At 43.1% G+C, this 23974-nt stretch overlaps 1 protein-coding gene across 2 annotated transcripts in view; it reads left to right on the top strand.

Annotated features, from left to right (window-relative positions):
- Positions 1-23974, top strand: part of EGFLAM (EGF like, fibronectin type III and laminin G domains) — a 184717-nt gene that overhangs the window by 65213 nt on the left and 95530 nt on the right. For both annotated transcript variants that reach the window (XM_032337564.1, XM_032337565.1), the window contains 5 exons: positions 4583-4692; positions 5675-5755; positions 8491-8517; positions 16075-16192; positions 17613-17748. In XM_032337564.1, coding sequence (XP_032193455.1) covers positions 4583-4692; positions 5675-5755; positions 8491-8517; positions 16075-16192; positions 17613-17748 — 472 coding nt within the window. The remainder of the gene's footprint in view (positions 1-4582; positions 4693-5674; positions 5756-8490; positions 8518-16074; positions 16193-17612; positions 17749-23974) is intronic.

Genomic DNA, 23974 nt, shown 5'->3' with positions numbered 1-23974 from the left:
ATTCATTTATGTGTATATAGTATATAGTAGCGTATCTTGAAATCTGGGATTGTGATACCTCCAGTTAGTTTGTTCTTCTTTTTCAAGATTACTTTGCTATTCAGGGTCTTTGTGGTTCCATGCAAATTTTAGGATTATTTGTTCTAGTTCTGTGAAAAATGCTTTGATATTTTGAATTAGATTGCATTAAATCTGTAGATTGAGGGACTCCTGGGTGGCTCAGTCAGTTAAGCGTTTGCCTTCAGCTCAGGTCCTAGGATTGAGTCCTTCTTCAGGCTCCTTCCTTGGTGGGGATTCTGCTTCTCCCTCTGTCTGCTGCTCCCCCTGCTTGTGCTCTCTGTGGAAGGATATATGCAGAAAAATAAAATATCTGTAAAAATATTTGTAGATTGCTTTGGGTAGTATGGACATTTTAACAATATTTGTTTTCCCAATCCATGAGCATGGAAGATCTTTCCATTTGTTTGTGTCATCTTCAGTTTTTTTCATCAGTGTTTTTTAGTTTTCAGAGTACACTGCTTTTATCCCCTTGGTTAAGTTTATTCCCAGGTATTTCATTATTTCTGGTGTAATCATTAATGGGGTTGTTTTCTTATTCTCTTTCTGCTACTTCATTATTCATGTGGAGAAATGTAATGGATATCTGTATGTTGATTTTGTATCCTGCAACCTTATTGAATTCACTTATCAGTTCTAACAGTTTCTTGGTGGAGTCTTTAAGTTTTCCTATATATATAACAGTATCATGTCATCTGTAAACAGTGAAAGTTCTACTTCTTACTTACCAATTTGGATGCCTTTTATTTCTTTTTCTTGTCTGATTGCTGTGGCTAGGACTTCCAGTTCTATGTTGAATAAAAATGGTGACAGTGAACGTTTTTATCATGTTTCTGATCTTAGGAAGAAAGCTCTCAGTTTTTCACCATTGAATATGATGTTAGCTGTGAGTTTTACATATATGGCCTTTATTATGTTGAGGTGTGTTCCTCTAAACCTAACTTTGTTGAAGGTTTTTATCATTAATGGATGTCATATTGTGTCAGATGCTTTTTCTGCAACTATTGAAATGATCATATGGTTTTAATCCTTTCTCTTGTTGATGTGATATATTAGGTTGATTGGTTTGTGAAAATCAAACTACCCTTGCATCCCAGGAATAAATCCCTCTTGAGCATGGTGAATGATTTTTTTTTATTGTATTATTGGATTTGGTTCACTAATATTTTGTTGAAGGTTTTTTTTTCTATGTTTATGAGACTTTGGCCTATAGGTTTTTTTTTTTTTTATAGTGTCTTTATCTGGTTTTGATATCAGGGTAATTCTGGCTTCATAGAATGAATTTGGAAGCTTTCTTTCCTCTTTTATTTTTTGGAATAGTTTGAGAAAAACGTGTTATTAACTCTAATTTAACTCTTTGGTAAAATTCCCTTATATTCCCTTATAATCCTTTGTATTTCTGTGTTGTTAGTGGTTATTTCTCTTCTTTCATTTGTGACTTTGTTTATTTGTGTCCTCTCTTTATCTCACTTTCTCACACTCTCTCTTTTTTTCTTTTTTTTTTTTTTTCTGATGGGTCTGCCTAAAGGTTTATCAGCTTTGTTGATGTTTTCAAAGAACCATCTCCTGGTTTCATTGATCTGTTCTATTGGTTTTGTTTTGTTTTAGTTCTCATTTCATTTATTTCTGTTTTAATCTTTATTATTTCCCTCCTTCTATTGGTTTTGAGTTTTGTTTGTTCTTTTTCTAGCGCCTTTGGGTGTGAGGTTAGGTTGTTTATTTGAGATTTTTTTCTTGCTTCTTGAGGTAGGCCTGTATTGCTATAAACTTCCCTCTTAGAACAGCTTTGGCTGCAGCTGAAAATTTTGGGGCCATTGTATTTTCATTTTCATTTGTCATTGTATTTTCATTTTCATTTGTCTCCATGTGGGTGACATGTGGGTGATTTCATGGCTAACTATTCATTTGTCAGTACCACATTATTTAACCTCCATATATTTGCGGTCTTTCAGATTTTTTTCTTGTGGTTGATTTCTGCTGTCAAACTGTTGTGGTTGGAAAAGATGATGGTATGACTTCAGTCTTTCTGAATTTGTTGAGACTTACTTCGTGGCCTAATGTGTAATCCATTCTGGAGATATTCCATGTGCATTGAAAAGAATGTGTACTTCACTGTATTAGTATAGATATATCCATAATTTTTAATTATCTATCATAGAAATACTCAGATATGAACAAAAAGGCACATATACAAATATTCTCAGCATTATTTTAACAGTGAAATTTTGGAAACAACCTAAATACCAATCTGTCGTGTAAGTTAATGTACATATGTGCTCTAAGGAGCAGAGTACTTGGCCTTCCCTCTGTCCAGTGGTCTTTTCCTAGGATCTGATTCTCCTCTAAGGAGCTTTCAGTACTATGGGTGGGATCAATAGAAGAACTATTCCCAATACTCCCTTCATCCTGTCAGTTCCCAGTTTGGAAACTGGAAAAAAACCTGATATCTCCTCTCTGACCCCTTGGTTGAGTCAAGAGGGAGTCACATTACATAAGTTTGGCCACCCAGATGGGACTTTAGATCTTGAACCAAGGTGGAGCCGGAGAATAGTTCAAGACCAAACCCCTGAGTGACACCAGTGACGGCAGCGGTAGGTGTCTGTGGGTGGGGGGACGGTGGCAGCTGCCTAGACTGGCTGTTCTTACCAAGTGACAGCACTGAGCCTCTACTACTTGGGCCGCCAGAAAGGCCTTGGTTTCTGTTATTAAAAACATGGATGGGAAGCCCCAGCAGCAGTCTAATAAATTGACACCTTAAGATTTTGGTGAATTGCAGACTGTGTAACCCAAGTGATATGCTAGAGCATTCTACACAGTTGTTAAAAAGAAGGATCATTAGCCCATACTGGTAAGTGGGAAATCAAATGGAAGAAATTCATCCACTCAAACTCTTTCATTTATTAGTCTCTGTGCTCTGAACTGGACATACCTATTTCTTGCCCTCATGGAGATTGATTGATTGATTGATTGATTTAGATTTTATTTATTTATTTGAGAGAGAGGGAGCACATGAGAGAGCACAAGCATGGGGAGGGGCAGAGGGAGAGGGGAGAAGCAGACTCTCCACTGAGTAGGGAGCCTGATGCAGGACTGAGGCACCCAGGTGCCCGTCATGGAGCATTATTTAAAATCACAAAATACTGGAAATGAATTAATTGTCTAACAAGAGTGGAATGAGAAAGAGTGTAAATTGCGGCATATGCAGTACAGTCGTCCCCCACCTGTCTATGGTTTCAACGTCAAGATTTCAATTACCCACCGTCAGCCAGTCTGCACACAGAGGATCTGCCTTCTGACACATCATCAGAAGGTCAAGAGCAGTCTAGCACTCCATCACAGTGCCTAAGCCATTTGCCACACTTTACCTCATTGTGTAGGCATTTTGTCACCTCTCATTATCATGAAAGGAGGGGTGAGTATGGTACAATAAGGTATTTTGAGAGAGACCATAGTCATATAACCTTTACAGCAGTGTGTTAGTGTAATCGTTCTATTTTATTATTGTAAACTTCTTACACTGCCTAGTTAATAAATTAAAGTATCATAGGTATATATTTATAGGGGAAAAATAGTATATATAGGGTTTGGTACTATCTGTGGTTTCAGGCATCCACTGGGGGTCTTGGAAAGTATCCTGCACAGGTAAGGGGGAATTACTGTATAAAGGAGAACTTACAGCCATTAAAAACAATTAGATTGATAAATATATACTCTCAGTTTATATATATATATATAGATAGATACACTATATCTGTAAGTATATATCTAACTATATAATATATATAACTATATAAGATTTAAAATTTTGACTATATATGTATATATTTATTCTATATAATGAATACAATAAAGAAAAATAAAAATTTTATATACATAAATATATATGTACATATGTATGTGTATATATCTATATCTACATATCTATATTTATATACAGATATCTTACAAAAAGTCACGTGTAACCAAAAGGAAGTATTGTATTTAAATGTTGACAGGACTCATTCCTAAATTTTGGCAATCTGCATATGTCATATTTATAAACATAAAATGTATTATTTATAACCATGAAATTATTTACGATAAGGATACAGTAAAAGATTTGAAGTTTGCTACTGTAAAACATTTGAAGTTTTCTAACTCCATTTTACACTTAACCATATTTTTGAGATGTTCTGTCATAGGAATAAGTGAACTATGTAAACAGACATAGTTACATAAAATACTTATAAAACATATATATGTTACAAAGTAAAAAGAAAAAAGAAATTCATCTTCCTTTGATACATTCCATGCCCCTAGAGACAAGTCGGAAGTGCTTGGTTTCCCTTTGCTGGCCTCTGGGTGCTAGAAGTTACAGAAGGGACTGAGGGCCATACGATTGCCAGGCTGGGAAGGAACAGCAGAGTTCTGGTGAAGTCAGCTGAATTAGGTGTGGCATGCCAGAGAGGTGTCTGATTTCTGTCCTGCGGTATCATCTTTCCATCAATAGACAGAACCTCTGACAGTCTCTTTTGCTTTGGGGCAGGCAAAGTGGAGCCTCCTCTGGATATCATGCTGTTCGCCTTGAACTGCACAGCTCTCAGCATCCAGTGGAGAATGCCCAGGCATCCCAGGAGCCCCATCACGGGCTATACTGTGAGTACCGGGGCCCAGTGATCTCAGACATGGGTGTCGTCTCGGTAACTGTCCCTTCCCACCCTTGCTCCTCCTCTAGAGGGCCTGCTTACACCAACCCCCCCCAATTAATCACTGCCCCGGTTTCCTTACATGAAACCAGAGCAAATGTTTCCCTTTTAAGGGCATTTGTAAGTGCCTGAAAGTCTGTTAGGATCTATGGAGTCCTTACTCTGTTCAGGGAGGGGGAAAATGTAAACTAAGTAGAAGATGTGGTTCCTGCTATCCAAGTGCCCACGGTCAAGTTCGGAGGCTAAAGCAGAAACATAGGAATAAAGTAAAGACATGGACAGGCAAAGTGGGGGAGGGGACAGAGAGTGTATTCCTACCTATCAGAGGAGAGGTTCACCAATGTGTTCTGTTTGAACAATTTTTTAAAAAATGAATGAACTCTTAGGAGTTAGGAGATTTCAAATAAGTATTTGAGTTCTGAAAGCTCTGGGAATATCCAGAGAGCGGGCCCCACCAGGCCCACATTCCTAAGGGGGAACTGAGTCCACTGGAGCTGGGCTGCCCACTTTAGATGGGACAGAACCCCCATAACACCCAGATCTGCAACTCCCTACTGCCTCCTTGTCACCAAAAATAGGCCCTCCTCCTATTGTCTTCTTAAGGCAGAGAAGTGTGTTTCCGAACTCCTGTTACATAAAAAGTGGGACAACGGAAGATGACCGGAGAAAGTCGAGGTTTGGGGAAGACTAGCAGTTGTTGGGTTCCTCCCACTTCACTGGCACACATCTCTCTCCCAGTGTCTGTGGGCTCATGGGTGTGTGAGTCCAGCCACCGGGGAGCTGGTGTTTGTTGTAGAACCAGGGTCAGCAAGGCGGCGCACCTCAGAGCACCCCCCGCCCCCGCGGCTATGTCCGGAGCTCGAACCCCAGGCCTTTGATCTGCTATAGGAGTGCTGGTCCGGCTCTCACCCCGATGCCTGCCTCTTTTCCAGGTCTTCTACTCTGAGGTGGGCGCGGATAAATCCCTACAGGAGCGGTCGCATCGTGTGCTGCTCCAGGACCCCGTGGTCCCGGTGAGTAAAGGCAGCGAGGCCTCCCCCTCCAAGAGCACCTGTGGTTGGCATTGCAGCGATAGTCAGAAGGATTTCTGATCGCGTGTGTGTGTCATATGTATTAATCATGTGTACATAGTCCTCTGGAATTTACACACATTTTCACGCACACGCCCTCATCACACACCTTGGCCTGCATGTCCAGAAAGGCAGGCGCGTGCAGAAAGGGTTCTGGGGAAGCACATCCATCCTGGACTCAACCCGCCCCCCACTTCATCCGGAGAGAAAATAGCCACCTCACAGCTGTTTTTTCGTTCATGAAGTTCAATGCTGACTTTTTAAAAATCCCCATAAAGCTTTATAAATAAATATGACCCATCCGTATCCTCCCAAGTGCCTGGAGACACAATGCAGAAGAAAATGATGTAATTCGAAATGTATATTCAAATGGTCCAAGTTGTTTATTTTTCTTGTCAAGCTCCGGTGCCCGGTCCTTCCACTCACCAGCGACTGCCTCTCCATCTATTTCTTTTCCTCTTTCCTGTCAAGGTCTCCGTGGGTGAATTTTCCTGCCTTAGGCATGTTCTGTTTTCTTTCCTCCACTCTCCTCCCCCCGCTGCCCCATTCTACTACAATTCTCCAAGAGGCTAGAGCCTTTTCAATTGCTCTGCAAGCATCCAGCCCCAGCGGCCAGAATGCGGCGGCGGTGGGGGTGTTGGCGACTGCGGAGTCGGCGCCCACTGTAGGCGCAGAAGCCCTACGTGGAAGCTGTTGCTTCCTGGACTCCTTCTACCTGCCAGGCGCGATTCCTCCTGCTTTCCATTCGCTTTCGCATTTAATCTTCACAACTATCCTAGGACTTCATTTTACTGACGAGGATGCCGAGACTCACTCTCATTTGAAATCACTCTCCCCACATCACACGTTAGTGAGGAACAACGTCCACCGGAACTCAGCGCAGGCTGACTTCTGAGCCTTGCTCTGGCTTTTTGGTTTTTTTTAATTAAATTTTAAGCTTTTACAAAAGCTCTTCACACATTTGCAGCTTGTGTGTACTTTTTTGCAGGATACACTTTTAGTCTCAGACTTTGGTGCCAGCTGCCTTCATTTGCCCCAGAAGCCCTCAGCCCCAACCTCTATGGTTTACTTTATCCTCAAAGGGGAGACCGGCTTAGCCCACTGAGGAATCCTTGAGTTGAGGTTGTGTCTCATCTCAGCACTTTCAACAAGCACCTGGACCCTGCCAAGGAGCCAGCAGTATCCCCAGCCATCAGCCTGAAACATGGTCCAGGCATCGAGGGCACAGTGACGGTGACAGGTGTCTTAGAGTCTGGGCAGTACCTCTGGAGTTGAGATCCTGCCCCGAACACTGGCATCTCTGGGGAGGACCCAGCAGTGCCAACGTGAAGCACGGGGCCAGGGGAGAAATGGGCACCCTGAGCCTCCAGACATGCTTCCTGCACTTACAGATTGGGTAACTTTGGCCAGAGTCCCCTCACCTGGCTAAGCCTTACCTTTCCCCCATGGAAGGGGTATAATAATTACACTTGTTGTGAGTTCCAAATAAAATGGTATATTTAAAAGCCTTTGGTTTTAAAATGTAAAGAAGCCAGATAGATGTTAGTGATCATTCCTGAGGATCACTGCCTTTATGTTAAATACATTCTGTCTGTTAATTACATCCAGGCATTAGAGCATGCTAGCAAATTATGCCTTGCCCATTTCAACACACTTTCACAGTTGCTGCTATACGCCCAGTATAGGATAACACAGAGTCCCGATTCTCAGGCAGATTTCAGTCTTATTGGGAAAATCCCATTCTCGTTGATAAGCAGTTGGAAAGCAGCGTGAGACCTGATGTCATTAACATGCCGCTTAGTAGACCGAAGTTTCGAAGAGGGAGAGATTAGTATATGAACAAGTGGTCCAACTAGGGGCTGAGCACTGAAGCAGGAGCAGTTTCTAGAAAGGCACAGGAGAGGGAGGAGCACAGAAATCAAAAGGAATGGTGTGAACCAAGAGGACAGCCTGCATGTGTGTGTGTTCATGCCCGCGTGCTTGTGCGTTCTGGTGGGGAGTGGGGGGAGGTGCAGAATGTCCAGAATGGAGAGAGGAAATCATGCGAGGACATAAAGACAGTGAGTCAGGAAGAGGGGAAGTGTCTGGTTTAACAGTGAGCTCTGGATTCAGGACTTGCATTCAGTGTGCTGTATTACAACAAGCTAACCTTACCGGACCTCAGTTCTCTCGTAGACAGAACAGGGATCCAAATAGTATCTATATCATGGGAGCATATCTGGGGTTTCCAAACTGTGCCAGCTGCTCCAGGCTGTGCAGCAAACGCACGGGGGTGCTGCGGAATGTTGCAGCTTCTCAAGGGAAAGAGGGACATCTGTGTGAACGACCACTACCAGGTTGTTTGGGTAAAACTACGGCATAAATGGAACACTTGGGCATTTCTTTGGTATCATAGGTGCTATAAAAATATTCCTGAGACAGCAAAGGTGCAGTCAGCAGAGAAAGTTTGGGAACCCTCTGACCTGTGTGATCACTAAATGGGGTCCCGGCCGTGATGCCCTCCGTACCGCAGCTGGCGTGGAACAAGCACTGAGCGAGGGGGCAACAGAGCTCAGACGGAAGCTGTGTGTCCGCTGCCTGTGTCTCTCTGTGGAAGGGGGGCTGCTCTGCTGGTTTATTTGCAACCTAGAAGTTTCCCTTTCCTTTCATGTTGTTCTGTTTTTGTTTCTCCTCTGCAGGGACAGTCTGATCACCGGGTGATTTTTGTAAGTATGCTTCAGAAAAGTTAAATCCTTGTCCCAACCCAGGATTCAGGGGGTACTCTTTTCATCAAAATGTTGATTTTCCCACATCTCGCTCCTACTGATTGAGGCCTGAGGGAGAGTGCTTAGTTCCAGTGTGAGCAGGGACAGCGGAGCATACCAGGTGAATTTTTAATCATTTAGAAAGAAGGCGCTTTTATTCTCCTCTGTGCTGCTTCATCTCACACAGCAGAGTGAGGTTACGGGGAACATTTTTAAAGGTTGAAGTAATTTAAGCTCCGTTCCATAACTGGGTGAAAAAGACTGAAAAGGAGAGAAGATATTTAAATGACTGAGCACCGCTGCAGGGTGGTTCCCCTCCCCCCACCCTTTCCCCAAAGATTCCAGACCTTCCCAAGAAGCCAGGTCACCTCAAATCACTGGACTTGCTGGATTGACTGCCAAGCAGGTCGGGTTATATCCTTTGATGATTTGCCAAATGGAGGCCTTTGACTGGGTTAGCATTTGACACTTTTTTCTTAGAACAACCTGCAGGTTTCAACCTGGAAAAAATAAGTAGTAAAACAAAGCAGGGCGATTTGGTCATTTTTTAGAGTTGGAAATAGAAGCAAGTGTTTAGACTGGTAGGCTCCACACTTTCTAATCATTCATATCATTGGTGAAAAATATTTGAACATGCACGTGTATTTATAAATTATGCATATGCTACTTTACTAGTATATTATGTACATTAGAATGTTCCACAGAACCTTAAAGGAGGAGATAAGACAGAAATAGAAAGTTCTTTTCTTCTAGCATCTCAGAAGATTGTCTTGCTCACCCACAGGGAAGCACCATCATGCTGCTTTGGAGTCCACTGGTCTGGTGATCCAGAATCATGATTGCACTTGGGTCTTATCCAAGGTTAGAGAGAGAAAACAGAGGCAGGAATCATGAGACTAGTTATGGTGTCCCAGCTCTGTCATCACAGCAGAGGTCATCTTGGATGAAGTTACTGAACCCCTTTGAATCTCTCTTTGACTGTAAAATGACCTAGTAATGGTTCCCAGCTGGGGGTTCCTTTGTTCCCTCTGGGGCATGTGGACATAAGCAAGGACATTTTCATGGACAAGCCTCAGGGAGGCGGTTTTCCCTGCAGTACACAGGACAGACCCATACAAGGAAGATTTGTACAGCCCCAAAGTCAGTACTGTCCTTCCTGTGAAACTCTGGAAGATACTTTCTAGCTTTCTGGGACCACTCAGGCAACAGAATCCCCCCAACTCCTACCACCACTCTGGCCCACATAGCCTTCCTCAGGGCCACTGAAAGAAAGATGTTTAGAAGATAGCACTTTTCTCTTTCTTTGGTGCCTTCCATGTAATGATGCCAGATATTCACAACCAAGGCCCAGTCTCAACTTGTAGAGTCAACTGTGAAGTTGAATCCAAGGTTATTAGCTACCAACAAGGTCATTTTAGAGCAATCGTAGGATTTTGGTGTTGAAACTTTGGTCCAGAGGAGCAGAGTGGCATCTCTAAGATCACAAAGCTATTTGGCAGCAGAATCTGGGTCTCCTGGCTCCTGGTCCAGTGTTCTCCCACTTTGTGCTTTCTCTCAATTCTGCTCTCTAGATGCCCTTACAGTATAGTAGCTCCCTGTCTGGGCTAGCAAACAGGATGACCTCTAGCTTCAGTTCTGGAAACAAATAACCTGGGTTTCCAGCAGTAGGAGAAAAATATAGAGTGAAAGGGAATAAAGGTGGAAACTGAAATCAGGGTCAGAGATTTAAGTCCAGAGTCCTTCAGCATGGTTTTATCATTGCAAAGAGGTATTCAGTTAAGAGTAGTCCCATCTTTAGGGGCTCTGTGTACATAGCTCTCCAGATTGTTTTTGTACATTGGGTCACATAATGATTAGGATAAAAGTCACATAGTCCAAAATGCCAAGATAATAGTGATTCTAACAAAATGTGCATTCATGTTTCCTTCAGGATATATCCTGTTTGGTTATAACCAATTTTGGTGGCTTCTGTCTGTCAGAGACCTCGAATCTTATTGTTCTGCCATCTTGTTGCTCTTCCAACCCTTCTAGCCCTCCTTCCCATGGCCCACATTGGCTCACTGGCACATCCACATTCTAGCCAATAGATGAGGAAAAGAGGAAAGGGAATGCAGTCCTTCCTATGAAGGGATAACTCAGAAATTGCCCTCAGCATTTTAACTCAAATTCTATTAGACAGACTTTAGCCACATGGCCACAGCTGGATGCAAGGGATGCTGGGAAATGTAGTCTTTGAGTGGCGACGGCCCAACTAATATGCAGGGGTTCTATGATAAGAAAGGAGAGAATAGATATGAGAAGACAATCAGTCATCCCTGTCACAGACTTTGAATGGGGGGAATGGGACTGGTACAGTAGATGTGGAGAAGGTAGTTGGACCTCTGAAAAACAAGGTGCTAGCCTGAAAATTTGATATGCTGTGTGTGAGAGTTGGACAGTTGGAAGCATATTAGGTTATGATGTGTCTTATGAGGGAAACCAGACCCATTATTGTCATTACTTCTGTTGTTGAGCTTTCTTCTTGGATTCAGTGAACTAACTAGCCTTGCTTTTCTCTTCTTTAGATATAAATTCTCTGATCCCATGACAACCACTGGGGGTATTGGGAAGACAGAGGGGGGGCAGGTTTTGGCGTTTTGCATTTTAAGAGGGAGTAGACAAACACAAAGTAACGTTATTTTGTAGCAAGTATCCAGCTTTGCCTCCTCATTCCCCCAAAAAAGGTGTAGGAATGGGTCCATGGAGACTGCTGAATTCACTCTGGACTCTACTCCAAGAAAGCGGTTTCTCTCACTGCTTCTCACTACATTGTATAAAATAAAATCCAAGAGACATAAACATTTTGATTTGTTCTCAAACTTCCACCAGGCAACAAAACACTTAGTTTTTTAATGTTTTAATGTTTTTTAATGCATATACAGCATCTTATGTAGTTTGATTCAAGTAATTATAAAACACTTAAAGATGGAAATAGAAAGATTTGTGGAATTGTATGGTATTTTAATAAAGAACCCAACGGTTATCCCTAGTCACAATATAGTGAGAGATTCCATTTGGGAGGATTGATGTCAGAGGAAGAAATGATGGTTAAGTCATTAAGTCCAGCTCCTCTTTCCATGACCCCAGCTCCCCAGTGCCCTTGCTCCACAGTCCCTTATGCCACCTACGTAGCTGCTCAAAACAGGAAAAGGCTGGGGATAGTTGGCTCTGGGAAGGTCACTTTCTACCTGTCTACCTATTAGAATATACCTGGGCTACAGGTAGAGCTAATCTTTCATATCTAATAAAGGGTTTGTTTTTCAACCTACATAAGCAACATCAACATGTATGTTGATATGTAAGTTTATGTAATACATAAACTTACATAAATAAAATAAAATTCTTAATAAATACATAAACTTATATAAATAAAATAATTTATTTTAATTAACAAATTAATAAATTCATAAACTTACATAATAAAATAAAATTCTTAAAATAATAATCTGATCTTCAGTGTTTGTGATAAGTATTTATTATTGATTTAAATTTTAATATTTTTTGTACATGTATTTTTGAGTTAGAATTTGGGCCTTGGAGTTAAACAAAGCAGGGTTCAAATCTCCATTTTGCCACTTAATAAATTTATGTTCTTGAGCAAATCATTAACTTTTCAGGGATTCTCTTTTCTCCTCTGCAAATGAAAGAAAGAGTGTATCTACTTCACTGGACTAAAGAAAGAATTAAATCAGGCTACGTGTTCCTGGAACAGAGAAAACACACAATACATGGTAATAGTAGCCATATTTGGTTCTGGCTCAGAGCTAATATCTATAATAATCTATAACCATGCTGCTCCTCCCATATGTCATTCCAGTATAAGGACTTCCAGGGGGAAAAGATCCTAAAGCAAAAGTCTGCGAGGACATTGGTTTGAAAGTGTATCTTTGCTCTCATGGAAGAGCCTGGGCATGGCTGACGAGAGAGAAGTGAGAAGCTTTTTATCCACCTGCTACCTCTAGTCTCTTAATATCTCACTTGACATGGAACCGGGGGACAGATAGGGGAACTGAGATGCACAGATGCGAGGAGTTAGGACCGGAAGGGGGCATGGGGTGAGGTCCATGTGTTCAGCCACGCCCCCTTGTGCAGCTGCACAGAAGATGGAGCAGAGCAGAAAGGAGAGGCGGAGGGACTGGGGGCAGACAGCCTCAGGGAGCCTGTAGAAACGGCCGAGATCCAGAGGAAGTGGAGGAAGGGAGCAGGTCTGAGAGGCACGTGGAGGTGGCTGGAAAGAGCTGGGTAAGAGAAAGTCAGCCTGTCTCTGGATTTGCCAACCCCAGGGCCTGGGACAGTGGTCCGACGCTGTTAATCAAGATGGAGGGGTCAGTCATAGAAGCTGGTTCTCGATGAGGTAATCTGCTTATATTGGGCACCTTGATTGGATTTCTTTCTTTCACTCGTTCACTTTCTTGCCTCCATTTATTCATTCATTCATCAAAAAAGCATTGCTTAAGCATTCGCTACCTGTCTCTACTAAGGTTTAGGTTGCCAGAGGAATAAGAACTTCCTCCAGCCCTCAAGTGGGTGGGGAGAAGGTGACAAATAAACAGACACTTACAACCTAAGGTGAGTGGTGCTAAGATGGGGATATACCAAGGACACCAGGGAAGCGTAGAGGAGGGACACCTAACCAGACTGGAGGCTGGGGGTCAGAGAAATGAGGTAATGTCTCAGCTGAACTGAGTCATGAAGGATGAGCAGGGGTGAGCCGGGCAAGAGTGGGGAGAAGGGCATTTCATGTAGAATGAGCAGCAGGTTCAAAGGCCCAGAGGCAAGGAATTGAATGGCATAAATTTGAGCCCTGCCAAGTCCTTATGTATGACTGGAATGTAGAATGCAAGGAAAGGAGGTGACATGAGATGGTGCTGGAAGGATAAACAGGGGGACACAACTATGCCATTCTAAGGGGATTATAAAATGGGAAGTGACATGCTCAGATTTGAGGTGTGGGAAGATAATTCTAGTAGGTAAGGTCTACACTGGTGGTGTAGGCAGTGTAAATGAACAGAGATTCGGAACCCACTGTCATAATTTGGGGACTTGGACTTAAGTGTCTATGAAGAGGAGATGACCTAAACAGACTCAAGTGACGTGAGCAAGTCTCAGTGACAGTGTTGGTAACTGGCTGAATGGTGGTTAGAGAAGAGGTAAACACAGAGAGGAGAGTGTCAAGAATTTGTTGTTTGGGCTATGAGAGAGTGAAGGCAACATGGGAAGCAATTCCTTGCTCTGTTTTCAGTAGCGGGAGGAGAAAAGATGAGGTGAAATTTGGTTATGTTGAACCTTAGCAGCTTGGTAGCTGTTGGGTAGAGATAGTCTAGAGGTGGTTGCAAACCCATGTCTGGACAGCAAGAGGGCGGCCAGAGCTGAGAGGCAGATTTGGGAGGTGTCAAGTGAAAGTAGTCTGGAAGCTGACAAGTAGTAGATGAGCTTACCCAGGCAAGATGCCAGAGTGAGAGGGTGAGATGGCAAGGGATGACTCCCTGGGAAAAACCAGTACCTGTGGGGCAAGCAGAGAAAGGGGAGTGGGTGGAGGATATTGAAAAGGAGCAATGAGACAAGTAGAAGGAGACCAAGGAGGTGCATCGTCATGGCTTCCAAGGGAACCAAGAAATTTAAGAAGCAAGGCTAGGCAACAGTACTGAAAGGTACAAAAAGTCAAGTACAGAGAATCATCCCCATTGGATTTACTACAAAGTTGTGTGGTGACCTTGTGGGACGAGAATATCTCAGTAGTTTCCTAGTGCAGAGAGGCCAGGGAGGGGTGAATCAGAAGTGGAGGCCGCTCCTTTAAGAAAGTTGCTCCTGTGGAGAGGAGGTGGGCGCAGGTGTGCTGGAGAATACTTGACTGTTCTTGATGTGGGAGAGACTTGAGCACAGTGAGTAATCCCAGAAGGGCCCGGTAGGGAGGGGAGGGGATGGAGTCACAGGAGAAGGCGGGCAACAGATGGAATGCAGAGCGCAGGAGGCGCGCCGAGCCCCGCATCCGGGGCTCATGTACCTGGCTGCCCATTTGTCTCAGCTGAGAGCTTTACACTGACCCCCAGGGGCCCTGCCTTCCACGGATTCTGATTTAAGTGGTCTGGAGTGGAGTCCAGGCATTGGTATTTTTTTTTTAGTGATTCTTATGTGCACTCAGGGTTAAGGACTCCCATAGTAAGTATTCGATAAGTCTTTGTTGAATCCTTCTAAAAAGTTTCGTTGATCAGCAGGAACATTCTCCTTAGCAGCAATGACTGATCATCTCCAGAGGCGGCTCTGAAGAAGTCCAAGGCAGGGTCCCTGCTCTCAAGGAGCTCACAGCCCCAGAGGAGAAATAGGAGTACATGATTTGTAATATTTAAAAGTACTGATCAGTGACACAGCCTTTGGTAGGGTAAGCTCAGGCCTGGGTGATCAGATGTCATGGGGAAGGTTGGGGCCTCAGAGGAGTGGTGGAAGGTAAGTTAGCAGGGAAGAGGAGGGGCCTCACACGGGACAGTAGTCATGACAACCCATTTCTTGAGGACATCCCTCATCCCAGCTACTTTACACACATTATCCCAAATATGACAGCTATGCAAGACAGTTCTATATCATCTCCATTTTACAGAGGAAGAAACCGAGGCTCAGGGGATTTAATTTCAAGGCCACAGCTAGCAATAAGTGGCAGAATCAGGATTCAAGCTAAAGACTCATTGATTCCAAAGCCCGTGTCCTTTCCACTGTAGTGTGCTGGGACCAGTGGGGCCCAGACTCCCACTTCCTAGTTAGCACTGTAGCCCCTGGGACATGTTGCTTTCACCAAAGCCTGAAGTGGAGCACGCTTTCAGAAAGCCTCCTGCTGGGGCCTTCTGGTCAGGGACACGGTGCAGGTGAAGTTCATATACATCCTTCATCAATGTGGGGTTCCTGGACCTGCAGCAGCACTTGGAAACTTCTTAGAAATGCAGATTCTCGGGTCCCTTCCCAGATGTACTGAATCAGCAACCCTGGAGTAGGAGGAGGGTAGGCCCGGCAATTTAAGAAGCCCTCCTGGTGATTGTGATGCAGCTAAAAATTTGAGAACCAAAGTTTGAGACCCTTCTTTACTGGTACAAATCAAGACCTCAGTTTGCTGTTGTGGCTAGTCTCTGAACATCTGTAATGTGCAAATGGAGAGAAAAAACTGGTGGAATCCAACCCTGGAAAAGATGATTCCCTGAATTCTAGCAGCTCAGTACTCTGATCAAGGAACTCAAATGTTAAAAGCAAGATATGATAAGACGACTGAGTCTCTCTGTTCTAGAACCGTGTGTAGATGCCAGTAAAGGGTAACTCTCTGGAAATATGTGATGGTGTTTTCCTCTTTGCAACTTGGCCAGTCCTAGAGAAAGCAAAGAAATCTGTGGTATGCAGTTTCCAAGGGGCCTTGAGGTACAATCCTTCTGGAAATTGTCTGGTTCACTTGAAAAGAACTTCTGGTCATTGATGCATTTCCTGTTTGGTTGTTGACAGGAGGAAGTGATCGGAGATTTGAAACCAGGCACTGAATATCGAGTGAGCATAGCAGCTTACAGCCAGACTGGCAAAGGGCGGCTTAGCTCTCCTCAGCATGTTACCACTTTGCCCCAAGGTAAAATGGGTTCAATTCATTAAGTGTAGAAAAGCAATGGATGCCATTCACTCGTCCCTTCATTCAGTGTATACCAATGATGACCTTCTGTGTGCCAGGCACTGTGCGAGGCTCTGGTGATGAACCAAAACAGGCATAGCCTTTGTCCTCTCAAAACTTAGTGGGGTGGGTCAAGACATTACCTAGTTAAGGTGTAGTCATGGATGGTGGCAAATGCTATTTAGTGCTGTAAGAACATGTAAAGGGAGATCCCATGCAGGAGTGAGGTGAGAATTCCCTGGGAAAATGACTGACCAGTAAGGGGGAATCAGGAAGGGGAGGAAGGAGAGTGGGAGAGGAGATTTTATAGGCAAAGGGAACCCAACAATGGTGCATTAAAGTGGCACTTTGCTGGGCACCGGGGGACAAAGGTGGCTCCATCATCACAGTTCACAAGCTCATTGTGGAGAGAGAAGCAGATGGTAGGTGAGCAGCTCCAGGCCATCTGAGCGGGCTCTGGAGCACTCAGGAGGGAGCCCTCCTCCTGACCTCAATACATAGGCTGAGGGAAGATTTTAGAAAGATCCATATTTTTGGCCCAAAGTTTGAAAACTACATAGGATTCCTCTAGGAGAGACAGTAAGAAAAAATGTTTCCAGCATAAGCAATAGTGTGAGTAAAGGCTAGGAGATGTGAAACTCTGGATATGAAAATAGTAATAGCAGTTTCCTTGGGGCGATAAGATTGTGGGTGACTCTTACATCTTTATACATGATGGTGGGAGGGTATGTCCCAAACATCCTACCACTGGTATGCATTCTGATGGCTGGGGCAACATACGCACACACACATGCGTGTGCACTCACATATGCACACACACACACACACACTCACACACGCACAAAATTGAACTTGAGTGATGTTATGCATTTCATTTTCCTTGCGAGTGTCCATTCCAACATGCAAACAGAGATGGAAGGTTACTAGGAGGTGGGAGTTTAGTTGAGGATTTTAAAGGGTATTCACTATTGTGTGTCCCAGAGCTGATGGCGTGGTCTTAATTTAGTTAGATTTCAGCCAGGGCATTGAGGGAAGGAGGGAAGCCCTGTTCTCATTTCAAATGTTACATGGTATATTTTTCTGTGTTTGTTTGGCTTGGATTTGGAGGTTGTTCTGAATAGAGATGTTTCTGTTTTTGTTTTTTTAATTTTTAATTTTTTTATTAACATATAATGTATTATTAGTCCTAGGGGTACAGGTCTGTGTGAATTGCCAGGTTTACACACTTCACAGCATTCACCATAACATATACTTTCCCCAATGACCATACTGAATAGAGATGTTTAAACTGTAGGAAGCACATGTGCTTTTTATATATTAAACATCTTCAGCAGTAAGACCACCACAAAGTCAACTCTTAAGTGTTTGCTGTCCCACCTAGATTCCTGCCTGCCTCCGACAGCACCCCAGCAGCCACATGTCATTGTGGTCTCAGATTCTGAGGTGGCTCTGTCTTGGAAACCTGGAAAGAGTGAAGGAAGCTCCCCGATTCAGTACTATTCTGTGGAATTCATCAGGTAAGTTTGTGTGTCGCACTCAAAAACAGTATGTATTGACCTCAAGTGTTCCAAACATGACAGAATACTATGTGGAGTATTGTCTCCACTGCATGTGTATTTAAGAGAAGCCAAAGGCTTGAAGACCTGTATTTATACTCTCTTCCCAGGCCAGCACCTATCCCCACACCTCTTCAGACCCAAGTCATCTGGTAAACCCAGTGCTCACCCTACGTCTTCCTCTTCTCCCCTCTACCATCAGGACTATTCTAGGCTCTGAAAACTCCCTAGGCATCATTGCCAACACACCTGCCTACATTTCAAGCTTGAAACTTGCCTCCCTGGCTTTGGAACATTATACCTGAAGTTTAAATATTTGGTGGTGATTTTTCTTGAGGAAGGGGAAAAACAAACAAATATAAGTCATTGTTTCCTCCACATCCTTAATGCCATGAGGCAGGTGTCTTGGTTTGGTTTCCACTTTTTTCTTTTATCTACCTCTCAAGTTCTTGTTACTTAGCTTATCAGAAGGTAGAAGAATAATGAGGAATTCTTCCAAAATCTTACAGATAGAAAAACATGGATTCTCAATGCTGCTATGTAATTGTAAACAAAAATAAACAAAAAGAAGGCACACATGTGCCTTCCCCTCCCCACCCCCCCCATTCACACACATACATGCACACACCAAACAAAAGGAGTTCCTAATCTAAGGCCCTTCCTCTGAGCTCTAGCTGAGTTGGAGAGTGAACCGAAGCAGCTGACAGATGCACACGGGTCTGGGAAATTAGTGTTCCCTCCAGTAAAGGTGGTGGTGTTTGTCTAAGGCCTGCTGCTTCGTGGATCCATAAAGAGACTAGTTCAGCACCTCATTCCCGAAGCTATCTGAAGCTGGGACAAAGTGATTCTGCCAAGATTTTGATTAGCCCTGCTCTGTGGCTTGACTTCCTAGCCTTCTCATCTGTAGTGGAAAATAGATCCTTGTTTCTTCAGAGAAGTGCTGCTCTGAGTGCCTTTAATGCCTGAGGACAGAGCTCGTTTCATGCAGGACTTGTTGACTAGCAGGTGGCAGAAGCCTAGAAGATGAGGCAGGAATGTGGTGACTGCTGGGACTCTCGAGTCCAGTGGCAAATCTAGGTTCAGGAGGATCTGATATGTGCCAAAGCAGCCGTTTGTCTCCATCCATCTCTGTGCTATGCTTTCCCCTTTATTGGCTGCCTTTTCAAGTAGGCTTTTCTGGTGTGGTGGCAAGATGGCTGCCAGACACCAAAGACTTGCCATCCTCTAGCGTAACTCCCCCCTGGAAAAGAGTGGCCATTTCTCAGTGGGCCCATTGGCGTCTCAGTGTCCACTCTAACTAGCCAGTCTTGGGTTCCTTCTCTCTGAGCCAACCACTATGGCCAAGGAAGAGGCTACACTAATTGATCAGATATTTGCTCATATTCTGAGCTCTGGAACTAGGGCCTGGTGGGTTATTTACACCAAAGTACATGGATTGAGAGAGTTCAGAAGGGTTATTTCCTCCAAGGAAAATTGTGGTGCTCTTAATGTAAAAGGGGCAAAGCAGATGCTGGGAAAATGAGGTGGGGAAAAGGACGCCCACTGGAGAGCTCCAGACCAATGCTCATTATCGAGGATTATCTACTAGCTCTCCACTGAACAAATTTGGTAGGCAAAGCCTGAGTGTGCCTGGGGTAGAAAAGATTCTAATCCTGTTTCTGGTAGTAGTTAAACATGAAGCACTGAGAGTCCTAAAACTTCAGCTTGCTCATTCTTAAAACTCTGAGGGGAACTTAACATTTCTTTTTTTTTTTTTTTTAAGATTTTATTTATTTATTTGACAGACAGAGATCACAAGTAGGCAGAGAGGCAGGCAGAGAGAGAGAGAGGAGGAAGCAGGCTCCCCACAGAGCAGAGAGCTCGATGCAGGGCTCGATCCCAGGATCCTGGGACCATGATCTGAGCCAAAGGCAGAGGCTTTATTTAACCCACTGTGCCACCCAGGCACCCCAGAACTTAACATTTGTAATGCACTTGTCTAGCACCAGCAAAGCAAAATGTAATACTTTGAAATTTGGGGAAATGCAAAATTTTTCATGGTAGCCCAGCAGGGCATCTATGTAGCCCCCAGAAAATATGATGGTTATCATTTATTTTTAATGTTGTGCTAAAGAATGTATTTTGAAAACTGGTTTTAGTCTGACATATTGGCAAAAGGTAGAAATTGCAGTTTCTTAACCCATGTACCCTACTGAATGTGGACAATGAAAGGGATTCATTGAGTTTAGAACCAGAAGAACTGGAAGAAAGCTCTTTCACCATCACTTGCCAGCCCGGAAGCCAGGTGTGAGTCACTTCCTATCCTGAAACCTCAGCGCCTCTCAGAGTTTGGGGTCCCCCCACAGGCTGGCCAGATACAGGGGTTTGAGAGCACATTGGTTATTTTATTTGGAAGCAAGAATGAGAAGGTGGGGAGAGGGAGACAGGAAAGGAGGATGTATAACTGTGTCCTCGAAGTCACTTCTGCAGGCAACAGGGTCTTCCATGGGGGTTGATTTCACTGAACTCTTCCTGAAGTATGCAGAATTGCTCTCAGACTTGCCTGTCCAAGGTAGAGGTCCACACTGCAGCTGCTGCTGAAACCAGAAGTGGGACAAAGGGAGGTGATGTGGGCTCCCCAGACATTGACCTCCAGTCCTTATCTGCAGTATACGGTTCATAATTTTCCAGCCTTACAGTGTGTGGTCGGGAGGATTGGCTGCAATCCCATAGGAGAAAGAGCTTTGTAGATGTTAACACCTACGAGAGTGTACAGTATATAGGGGTGTTATGTAACTACGTTTAATAATTCTCCTTCTTTACCAAGAAAAATGCACTTTAGCATTCAGAGCAGTCTCTAATGTTTGAGGGCTTAGGTCCTAGATTTTTATATATTAACATTTAAAAATTATATACCATTCTAACAAACTGCTAATTTTTAAAAAAAGAAAATTATCTTGACAAATATAACTTTACAGTGTTCTGGAAAACTAACTGAATTCCGAGTTCTTGGACATCTTGGAGCTCCAAATGGAAGGAACGTGGTGGAATGGGGGGAGCTTCCTGCCCCCTGTATCCAGCCCCCATGCCAAGATTTCTGCCTCTATTATCTCTTCCAGAATTTTTGACTCTGGCCAAATGATTTTACCTCAGAACCTCCATGTCCTCCTCTGTAATAGCAAGCTGCTGTAACCCTCATTGCAGCATTGTTGGCTACAGTCTTTACAAAGTGTTTCTACATCATAGACATTTAATGGCTATTCATTTTCTTCCCTCCACACCATGATTTCCCTTTTACAAAGAAAGAAATTGAGGCTCAAGTGCTTAAATTGCTTTGCCAAGGTAAAAATGACGGGTTGGGGACAGAAACACAATCAGAAATATCCTGACTTCTAGTGCGGTGCTCTTTTTGTGAAACCCTACATGTCCCTTTCATGTCTGTGATTCGCCTTCTGAGACGGTGGGCGCATAGGCCCAGCCCTCCGAGATCCCTGCTGGGAAGGAACCATGAGGCCTCATCTTGGGCTGCTGTTTGCTGTTGTTCCAGAATGAAAGCTTTCACAACTTGTTGTGGTATTTAATGTTTGGCCACAGAATAAATCCCCATATTCATTTGTAAACATCTCAGAGCCTATCCCATTCCAGTGAGTGCTCACGGATATCTTTAGAGAGAGCTTTGTGAGCTCTAAATCAGACACTGCAATTAGTATGAAAAGCTTTTGGGGGTCTTTAGTCATTATTCTGTTTTCCCCAGAAAGGTTTGCTTCATGTTAACATTCAGTTCCTTTTGCCCAGATAACTCCCATATGCACAAACATCTGGGACTGGCTTTTGTGTGAGCTGAAAGTTTCTTGTTGTAGCCAAGAGGCAGGCCTTTGGGAACCGAGACTCAGAAACTGTAGAAATCAGGCTCCTGAGTTATCTTCAGATTTCAGTTCCCCTGTAAGTCCTGTCTCTGGAAGATGTGCTTCTCCTGCCTCTCTCTGCCTTGGTAGGCACTTATACATCGGTTGTTCTTCTTATTCAGTGAGGATGACAGTTTCAAAGGCATTGTTAAGAAATTGTCAAAAAGCTTTTAAAGAGGCATTTAACTGGCTGGTAAAAGATTAACCACAGCAATTATACTGGGCCAGAGTATGGGGGTTCTGACTGTATGTTTGCTGGTTTTGGTGATATTTCAAGTGGGCATTATGTATTTATGGTGCTCTCTTGAGTCATAGGCTTAAGACCAAGCAAATTTCTTATTTCTCATCCAACTTCTGCCTCCTTAAAATGGAGGACATCCATAGGGTGACTCTCTGAAGCAGTGCTCTCAGTGACTTGGTCTCTGGCTCAGGGAGAATGAAGCTTTAGATGAACGTAATCTTCTGATCTCCCCCCGAAGTTGGCCCGAGGGTTATTTTTTCACTTCCTTGCTAAGAGTAGATTTTTAAAATATTTAATCAGTGTAGAAAAGATTTGAAGAGGCAGATTCTAGTAAGCCTATATGCTGTAAGATATTTTGCAGTGTTTTTAAAACTTTTATCTGCTTTTTTAAAACAAAAAAGTCCTGGAGAATTTTCTTTTTCTAAAGTGATACTGAAAATTTCTTTGGGGGCAGCAATACTTACTGTTTATTAAAATAAGAAACAAGCATAAATATAGCTACCTATGATTTGAAATATTTTGGCTATAAATATCTGAGAAACTCTTCTCCTTCTGCCTAAGAATTTCCCCAGGGTAAGTGCCTTTCTCATAAGCAAAAAATATATACTATGGTGGCAATGAAAAGGAAAGGTCTGGAAAAATATTCTTTATCTCTGATGTTCCAGTTGGGGTGCCACACCCCACGTATGCTATCTGTCAGGTGGGTTAAAGTTTTCATTTAACTTAAGTATAGTTTTTCTGTATGTGTGACATGATGGGTTAAAATTATTCGAGCTTTGCACTGACAGTTGCGGGAAAGGATAGATAAAGCTTTCAGTGGCTGTTATGTTTTCTTAAGTTTTTATTCAAATTCCAACACTAACATGAGTGTACTGTTCATTTCAGGTGTACAATATAGTGATGCGGCACTTCCATACATCACTCCGTGCCCATCACAAGTGCCCTCCTTTATTCCTGTCACCCTCTTGACTCAGCCCCCCACCAACCTCCCCTTTGGCAGCTATCAGTTTTCTACAGTTAAGAGTCTGTTTCTTGGTCTGCCACCCTCCTTTTCCCCCCTTCCCTCATTTGTTTTGTTTCTTAAATTCCACATATGAGTGATAGTGGCTCTTTTTAATAAAAAAGTCATCACTGGCTTATTTGGAGTCCATGTGAAAGTTCAAAATATTCTATGTATGTGTTAAGGACATTGGTCAAGAAGTGTTGATCTCAGTCTCAGCCCAAGATAGTTATACTAATAAAGGAGAAAAAGCAGTGTGTTTCCTCTTTTCTCTTTCACACCTTTCTACTTAAGTAATTCCCTGGTCTGTTGCAGATGCCTTCCATAATAAGACTTGCAAAATTCATCTTCACACAGGGCTGCTTCTAAGCTGATCACAGTGCCTACAGATTGGTTTTTCTTGAGAATCTTAAGGTCATACACATTTGGATGGATTTTAAAAATTATTTCACAAATTGATATTTTTGTCAAAGTCATCTGTCTTTCCATCCCATCAAAAACTCTTCCTTAATCTGCAAGTAACAAATGAATTTAATTAGTTTGCTCACAGGAAGTTACCTTGTAAAGGCTGTTACTAAAGTGAAGATGAAATCTGGGATTCAGAATAGAAGCTGAATGGATTATGGATTTTCCTTGAGTAGTTTTAAGGAATGATGTGATTTGACTCATGGTCAGGGTCACAGATTCTGAAGGTTAAAGTTTCTCATTTAGAATTGAGACTTTAGAGAACAAACTCATGGTTACCAGAGGTGAGGTGGGTGGGTTGGGGGATGGGTGAAACAGGTGATGGGGATTAAGGCATGCACCTGTTGTGATGAGCACTGGTTCTTGTATGGACATGTTGAATCACTATATTGTACACCTGAAACTAATATAACACGGTATGGTAACTATATTGGAATTAAAAACTTAATAAAGAAAGAATTGAGACTTAGTATCCAATTCTTGGTTTCATCTTTCAAGTTAGAATTTGTTCAGATGTGGGATCAGAAGACACAGCTTGGAGCTGGCCTCTAAACTTGGGCACAAATTGCTCAATTACATTTCTTAGCTTCCTTATGT

This window comes from Mustela erminea, chromosome 3, assembly GCF_009829155.1.
Source record: "Mustela erminea isolate mMusErm1 chromosome 3, mMusErm1.Pri, whole genome shotgun sequence".
Taxonomy (NCBI): Eukaryota; Metazoa; Chordata; class Mammalia; order Carnivora; family Mustelidae; genus Mustela; species Mustela erminea.
Note: the sequence above shows the minus strand (reverse complement) of the source record. Positions and strands in the feature narration are given on the sequence as shown.